Source organism: Parasteatoda tepidariorum, chromosome X1 (assembly GCF_043381705.1).
Source record: "Parasteatoda tepidariorum isolate YZ-2023 chromosome X1, CAS_Ptep_4.0, whole genome shotgun sequence".
Taxonomy (NCBI): Eukaryota; Metazoa; Arthropoda; class Arachnida; order Araneae; family Theridiidae; genus Parasteatoda; species Parasteatoda tepidariorum.
In genome coordinates, this window is record NC_092214.1 from 73,487,299 (window position 1) to 73,496,160 (window position 8,862).

The 8,862-nt window shown below is 29.4% G+C and overlaps 1 protein-coding gene across 3 annotated transcripts in view; it reads right to left on the reverse strand.

Annotated features, from left to right (window-relative positions):
- The window catches only part of LOC107440070 (ADP ribosylation factor interacting protein arfaptin), a 19,042-nt gene extending 15,069 nt beyond the window's left edge, over nt 1-3,973 (reverse strand). The window contains exon 1 of one of the 3 annotated variants that reach the window (XM_016052853.4): nt 3,652-3,973. Coding sequence is in view for 1 of the 3 variants with exons in the window: in XM_043048180.2 (XP_042904114.1) it covers nt 2,998-3,038 (41 nt within the window). In the remaining 2 variants the exon portion in view is untranslated. Of the gene's footprint in view, nt 1-2,997; nt 3,258-3,318; nt 3,531-3,651 lie in introns of those variants that run through there. The other 2 variants (XM_016052854.4, XM_043048180.2) reach the window with 2 other exon arrangements.
- Between the last annotated feature and the right edge of the window lie 4,889 nt (nt 3,974-8,862).

The window sequence follows — 8,862 nt, forward strand, 5'->3', positions numbered from 1 at the left end:
ATCGAAGGTAGATCAGCTAAGCATTGTTGTGAGGTATGCAGTAATAACCAGATCGGAAAATGGACAGCCAATTGATATAGAAGTAAAAGAAGTGTTTCTAGGCTTTTATGCAGCTATCAAACATGGCGCAGTAGATTTAGTCAACCAAGTGACAACATTATTTATCGACAAAAATATTGATTTAAAAAAATGTGTGGGGCAAGGCTATGATGGCGCCAGTGTGATGAGTGGTGTGTATAATGGTGTACAAAAACATATTAAGGATATCCAGCCTAACGCAGAGTACGTACATTGTGCCACTCATAATTTAAATTTGGTGATAAATGATGCCGTTAGCAGTTGTGTGGAAATACAGATTTTTTTCGCAACGTTGCAAGATTTGTATAACTTTTTCGGAAACAGCATCAAACGTTGGGATCTACTGTCAAAATTCACTGGCGAATCGGACACCACTCTAAAAAAACTGAATCCGACTAGATGGTCCAGTAGGGCCAATACGATATCTGCAATAAAACTTCGTTATTTTGATATTATCAAAGCATTATCAGAAATAGTTCTAAAGAGTCCTAATAAAGATGAGCGCAGTGAAGCAGAGAGTATTAAAACAAAAATGCTAAATTTCGAGTTCATGTTGCTTTGCGAATTCATGCACAGTGTATTGTGAACGACATCAATTATGCATCCAAAACTTTACAAAAATGCAACATCAATTTGGGTGAGGCGAGTAAAGTTTTAGCAGAGACCAAAGCAAAGTTGCAAATTTATAGAAATGATTTCGAATTATTCAAGTGCAAAGCCAGTGAAACTGCAAGAAAATATGGTATTGATACCCATTTTCAAGAAAAAAGGCAAAGAAAAGTTAAAAAACATTTTGATGAATTAGCTGCTGATCACCGATTTCCAAACCGAGAAAAAATATTTAAAATTGAGATTTTCAATAATGTACTAGACACAGTAATATCTCAATTAGATACACGTTTTATTGGTATGAGTGCAGTCTGTCATATATTCGATTTTCTAACACCAACATTTTTATTACATGTTGATGAAGCAACTTTATTACAAAAGCGTGACAAATTCCAAAGAAAATATTCAGATATAATAGGCCCTAGTTTTTCACTTCAATTTATTAATATTTACCACCTACTTTTGCCTCAACTAACTCAAGCATGGACTGTTCACCAATTATGTAAGGAAATAATGAGCAAATATGGAGTGCGAGAATGCGACCTAACGGAAGTATTTACAGTAATGTTATTATTCTTTACAATTCCTGTCACTTCTGCAGCAGCTGAAAGGTCATTTAGCAAATTAAAAATAATAAAAAATTATTTAAGAAATAATATGGGCCAAACTCGACTCCGACATTTATCGCTAATAGCAATTGAAAACAAAACCGCATCAAGCCTGGATTTAAACGAAGTCATTGATACTTTTGCGAAAACTAAAGCTAGGAAAAAATTGTAAATATAATTGTTATTTAGTCAGTTGGTAGGCCCGACCTTTATATAATAAACCCTTGAATCTTCTCTATTTCGTTTTATTAGCCAAACCTACACCAAGTATTAATTGTAATTTATGTTGTTACTGTTTAATATTTTTATTACCTGCCCAGCAGTGCACAAAAAAGAGCTTAAGTAGCTTAGCATTTTTAAAGTATTAGTATATTTCATATTTTTATTTGTAAAACCTAATCAGTTTACATTGCATTGGGGCCCCATTTTTTAATTTGCCCCAGGGCCCTTGGTTACCTAGCTACGCCACTGTTCATATTCCACTTTTTTTTTAAATAATTTACTGTTTAAATAATAATTACACAGTGGTAAAATTTTCTATGTTTATAGTTTTAATTCTGATCACTATTACAAATATTTATTTTGTAAGTATTAATCTCAACTGGTTAAATTTTTTAAAGTTTCTCTTTAATCGGGGTATTTCACTTTATTCAGTATATATATACATTTTTTTAATAATTTCACATTTTAAAACTATTTTTTAAATAAATAACTTCTTCGAAAAAAATGTGTCAATGTGTTTTAATATTAATTGTCTCATAATTTTCAGTTTAAATTATAGAAAAAAGCTTTCAAATTTGTCAATTAATAATTTTTTTATTTTATTTACTTTTTAAAAAAACATTTGTGCACAGTTATTGAGCATTTGTTATCTTTAGAATGTTTTTAATTATTTTTCATAAACTACAAATTTTTCTCTTATTTTGATTATGAGTGAGTACAATTTTTTGAAATAAAAACATAATATAATATAAGAGGGCAATTTAAAAATTGTTGAGGATAAAATTCAGTTATTGCATAATATTACACATTTGATAAATTTTTACAGTGTTAAGTGAAGTGTCCTTCCAAATCTCAGAGTCCTTATTTTGTGAAGAAGCATCCTGCCTTTTTTTTTTTTTTTATTCTTAGGGAGAACTCTGCTTTATTTTTAAAAAATCAATAATTTTCTGTATAGCATTACTTTTCAAGAATTCACATTTTAGCATTCATTTCCTTCATGTTTTCTTTAACTTTGTAATTTATGTTTATTAATTTTTATATTATTCATATAGCTACTACTCAGTTCATCATTTCTCTTAAAAATAATTATAAGCTAGTTCACTTCTAGCTTATTTTCCCATTATCTTTTTATAAACATAGATTAATATTTGCTTTTTTCTCTGAAATCAGCTTTCTTTCTCTTTCATAAACTTTTTTTTAAAAACAGTTTCAACTTATAATATAACATGGCATTTTTCTCTGGAAATATAGGACTATGAATCAATGAGAATTTATCTACAAAGTTTAGAAGCCCTTTTATAGCCTTTAACAATTTTAGACAGCCACCTAAAGCATATTTACAGTTTGCTTGACAATGAAACCAAATTCGAAGAAAGTAAACTAATAAAAATTAATTTGATTTATATCAACCAAATAGAAAAAAAATTTTAAATTTAACTAAAAAATGTTTCAAAATCAAATGCAAACAAAAAAAAAGGACCTTTTAAATAATGTTCCATGTGAATCTGTGGCTTTTTGCATTTTATATGCAAAAACATTTCTTCAGATAAATCTCTACAGATAGCATAATACAGGGAATTAAATCGAAAAAAAAACGCAAATAGTAAATTGTGACAGAAATACAAACACCGACGGGCTGATCAACACCGGTGATTAAATAACACACCTATAATAATTAAAAAGAATGACTTAATATAAAATTTAGCGTTACAAAAACTAACAAACTGTTGCAAACAAACAATACTGAAGAACAAAATAACAAAGAAAATTTTCACAATGTTTAGTAATAAAAATATTTTACCGTAATAGTTACTCTCTTCTTTAAAAAAAAAAACAGAAAAAAAAACGACATAAAAGTGGATTAGAAATCAGTCACTATGCGATGCAACAATATATTTTAATAGAGGAGATAATTCTTATTAAAGTATATAGAGAACATAATACCCAAATATTGAGTAAAACAGTATAGAAAGAACGTGGATGGGTTGGATTACACATATGATTAAATAAAACACATTAATAAATAAAAAAAATTTCATCGCAAATATACGATTAATATAACAAAACCTAATTAATAATACTGAAAAAAATTATCAAAATCTTCGTCACCTTAATTTTAACTTATTATACTTACTTAATAACATTAATATAAATATAAAGAAATTAATTTTAATATGATCCGTGTAAGAAACGCTGTAAACCGAAAAGCGTTGTTTGATTTGCAGAATCCATCTAAGCTTTTTCGTTACTGTTGCTTATATCTCTCAGGTAATGTTTCTAAAATAAGATGTACTTCTAAAACCTGCCGTAACATCTTTTCTGATTGGATAAAATTTGCCAATAGCATCAGATAAACCAATGAGATGAAACAAGAAGGGAAGTAAATTATATTATTTTAATGCTAATAGTAAGTATGATTTTAGCATGGTATGTCTATCTGCACCAAGTCCCGCAGTGGACTGATCGCTAAGACTTGGCTCCCAGCAGATCACCGAAGTCAAGCATCACTGGCTGCGGTCAGTGTGCGGGTGGGTGACCACTTGGATTAGTCTGCGTAGGGACAGAGGGTGTGCTGTAAGGGTCCTCGTTAAGCTGTTCTACCGTAAAGTGCTCGACTTCGCGTGCAGGTCGTCGGGCTACCGAAACAGGGGTGCCATCCCCTCTGCAGAGGATCAAAATTGTGATGGCATGTCTTCGGATCATTCTCAGGGATGTTTCCCAGACCGTCGCCTATAGCCCCTTGTGCAGCTCTAGTGCGACGTAAATAAACTACAACAACAACAACTATCTGCACCAAATTGGTGAAAGAATTTCTTCGCCAATAGTGTTAAATTATTCTACTTGGCTGCTGATACATCATTTGCTCTGCTTCAAACACCCCTTATGAAAAAATCGAGGTATAAATGAGGTATAAACGAGATATATTTTAAAGGTNTTGAACTTGTCTGGAGATAACTATAAAGAAATCGTTTCAGTATTGGGCCTTAAATGGAATTTATACAGTGATACTTTATCTTGTGAGATAAATGAGGAAAATCAACCCGCTCTGAGTTAACGAAATGTATTATCCATGTTAAGCCGAATTTTTGACCCTAATGGGTTTACAAGTCCTCCCTTATGAAAAAATCGAGGTATAAATGAGGTATAAACGCGGTATATTTTAAAGGTATAAAGAAGGTTGTTATTTAAATACGTCTTTAAGGTTGAAAAGGGTGCAAATGAATACCTCAAATATACCGTAAATATACCTCCAGAGGTATATATGTTTCAACCTGAGGTGTTTAATTTTACATCTGTGGAGAGGTAGATATTTACTACTTTAAAGTGTTTCATTTTCAACCATAGGTTATTACTTATCAGCCTGAAGTATATTTTTTTACACTTGTGGAAGTATTTATTCAACAACCTAAGGTGTGTCATTTTACACTTCAGGTTATTATAAATCAACCTCAGGTGTATTTTGTTCGACTTCAGGTAATTATTTTTCAACCTCAGGTATCTAATTTTATGCTTGTAGAGGTAGATATTTTTCAACCTATGGTGTGTCATTTTACACTTCAGCTTATTATAAATCTACCTCAGGTGTATTTTGTTCGACATCAGGTAATTGTTTTTCAACCTCAGGTATATAATTTTATGCTTGTAGAGGTATATATTTATCAACCTGTGGTGTGTCGTTTTACACTTCTGGTTGTTATAAATCAACCTCAAATGTATTTTGTTCTACCTCAGGTAATTATTCTTCAACCTCAGGTATATAATTTTATGCTTGTAGAGGTATATATTTTTCAACCTAAGGTGGGCCATTTTACACTTCTGGTTGTTATAAATCAACCTGAAGTGTATTTTCAACAATTGGAAAGGTTATTTTTAATTAGCGCCATGTGTTCCATGTTCTACCTTAAGTTATTATTTCGTAACCTCAAGTATATATTTTTGTATTTTTAGAAGTATTAATTTATCAACCAAAGATGTTTTTTTTAGCACTTACGAAGGTGAGGTGTTATACGGACCACCTAGTTTATTAATTTTTAGACTCACTATATAAAAAATATAATATATATATAAAGATATTATATATATTATATGAAGAATAATGTACATTACATTTTTTTCACTAGTAGAGATCATTTATCAACCTGAAATTTTTAATATTAAACCTTCGGCAGTAATTGCTTCTTTTGTTAAGCTATAAAAGAAAGTTTCAAACGCGTAATTCTTCTATAAAATTAATAGATTGAATTAAATCATCTTAAAATAACATTTTTCGAAATTCTACAGTTAGTAAAAATTATTTATGGGAACTCATGCTCGTATTTTTAGAAGATAGTTGTCTAAGGGGCTTGAATTTTTAAAGCTATAAGACTACAAATTTAAATAATTAGTCAACTGAAATTCAAATTACTTTTATTTAAAGCTAAAATTTCATTTTTTTACAAACCAACAAAATTATTTTAAATACTGTTTCCGTCTACCTGTTGAAACTTGTAATTATTGGAACCTAAAAGAAAAGAAAAATGAATTAGTAAGAAAGTCATATTTATAATAATAGTGCAGGTTTTAAAATATTAAAATCTTAGAAATTTTTTTTTTTATGATTTAAATTAACTGGATGAAATTAATTTTCTTTTTCAGATAAATATAGTATTACTCTGCTGCCATTTCTATTCAATCCTAGTAGCTAAAAAGCATGACATGTATCACAACCACAAAATAAAATACACTGAAGGCAGTATTACCATTAACTAACAACATTTACAGAAATTCAAATATATAATTCCAATCTTATTATGCAATTTTAACGCTTTTTATTTTTCAATGCATCTGGTAACATTATGGTACTTGAAAGTTTAATAATTAGATTTTCCTTTTTTTTTTTTTTACAAATCTTTAAACTCAATAAACCTAATCTATATTTGTAAACTTTTTGTCAGACTTCATGGAATTAATAGCTTTTTTTTTTAATTTTTAACGCTGATTCTAAAAGGGATTTACGTTATTGTCAATCACATCAGAGTTTCTTAAAAAATAGTTATTTTAATATTTTTTAATCAATGTAATCAAGAATCAACAATCTTTTAATAAATTTAAATTTTAAAGTTATGCCCCAATTTTTATTCTTTTTTTACACTCAATCGAATAGAACAATTTACAAGCTGATAAGGAGCATTTATTTTAAAGTTGTGAGTAATTTTATGTGAGGAAAATGTCTAAGAGAGAATGATTTGAAATAATACTTTTAAATTAAGTTGAGTATAATATCTCCTATATAACTTATAATACAGAGCAGAATAAAACTAATAGTTAGTTGTTACAAACACTTGTTTTGATATAAATACACATCCCATAGGATAAAATTTAAAATAATGCATATTACTTTCAGCAATAAATGCTTTCATTTGCAACTGATTTTTTTCAATTCAGGATTAAAATTGCATACTATACTGACATATTTCTAAAAAATTAAGATTTCCGAAATTCACACATTTTTGAAGTAGTAAACCATAAACAGCTGCATAAAAATGCTCAGAACCTTGAAACAAATTGTCATATAAACTTGAAATCGGATTTAATTTGATTCTGGTCAATATTCAATTAAGTAATAACAATCTGCTTAGTAAAAAATTAACGTGGGTAAATTGCGAAAAAATTACATGTAGTGAAAGTAGTAGTTTTGTGATCAAACATGAAGAAGTGAGCTAGTACAGTTACTAATTTTCAATCATCAAATATCTACCAAACTATTGTTATCAACAATTACATAAATTCTGTAGTTTATTAGGAGAGATTACTTTTTTTTAGGTATAAATTCAGAACTATTTACTCGAGGAAGGCTGAGCAGTAGCTTGCTAATCTCTTCTTCTGCGCCGCTGCGCATGTGCTTTCACAGCCTAAACCATCTCAGCAATATCAGGGAACTGTGAATAAGCTCTGTAAATATATATATATATATATATATAAACAATATAGACTTTGCAACCAACAAATATCCAAACGATAAGCATACAGCTATAGTAGAATTTCAAAGCAAAGTTGCTATTTTAAAAATCTTTCAATTTTCAATGATTTACTTATAAGAGATATTATGAACATTTTACTCAATTAAGCAGCGTGCATACTGCTACGTTAAAACATATTCATTTAAGCAAAATAAAAAGAATAGTTCCATTTGAATAAATTTCAAACAATAAAATATACTGTGCATAACCTGCTGCAACGATTCACCAGTAACGTTACCCTAAACAGCGACGAGAAATATTTCGATTATTCTCTCTTATTGCTAAGACTACAACGATAGCCTCCAAGATTATCCCCCAACTTCAATTATTTAAGATCAGGACGCGTTGTTAAAACAAAAATAATAATATTTAAGTTTGAAGATTGAAGCATATTTGATTAAAAGTGATAAAACTAAATTAATAAATGTCAAGCACACTTACCGAATTTCGAATAGACTTTCGATTGTCAACACACGCCATTTGCAGGCTCGCACGGAACTCTGGGAAATGAGCTAGTTAATATGAAGTGTACTTTAAACAACCTTAAAACAAGCTTAGGTATAAATAAAATGACTTCATACACCTCAATAAATACTTAACTCTCTTTAGTTGAAATAAGGTATATTTTTTATACCTCGTAAATACCTCACTTTCTTTAGTAGAAAAAAGGTTAATTTTTTTATACCTCATAAATACCTCTTTTGTTGCAAGTGTAAGAAAAACAACCTCGTATACCTTAAAAATCACCTTATCAGTCTGATTGATTTGAAGTGGATTTAAAACAACGTCAAAATAAGCTTAGGTGTAAATAAAATGACTCCATATACCTCAATAAATACCTCACTCTCTTTAGTTGAAACAAGGTAAAAATTTTTGATCTCAAAAATACCTCTTTTGTTACAAGTGTAAGAAAATCAACTTGGTGTACCTCAAAAATCATCTTATCAGTCTGGTTGATTTGAAGTGAATTTTAAATAACCTCAAAACAAGCTGAAGTGTATATAAAACAACCTCTTAAACCTTAATTACAACCTTTACGAGGTATAACTTTTATTGCTGTTTTCTCTGCAACCTTAAATATACCTCAAATATACCATAAATCAACCTTAATACCTCAAAAATACCTCAAATCAACCTTAAATATACCTTAAATTTTCGTAAGGGCTGTCACACTAGTTCCTAAATTAATCTTGCAGGAATGTTGGAATGAGAAAATTAATTGGGATACAGGACTTCCGGATAATCTGAGGAATAAATTTCTAAAGTGGGCTAATCCCTTATGAAAAAATCGAGGTATAAATGAGGTATAAACAAGATGTATTTTAAAGGTATAAAGGAGGTTGTTG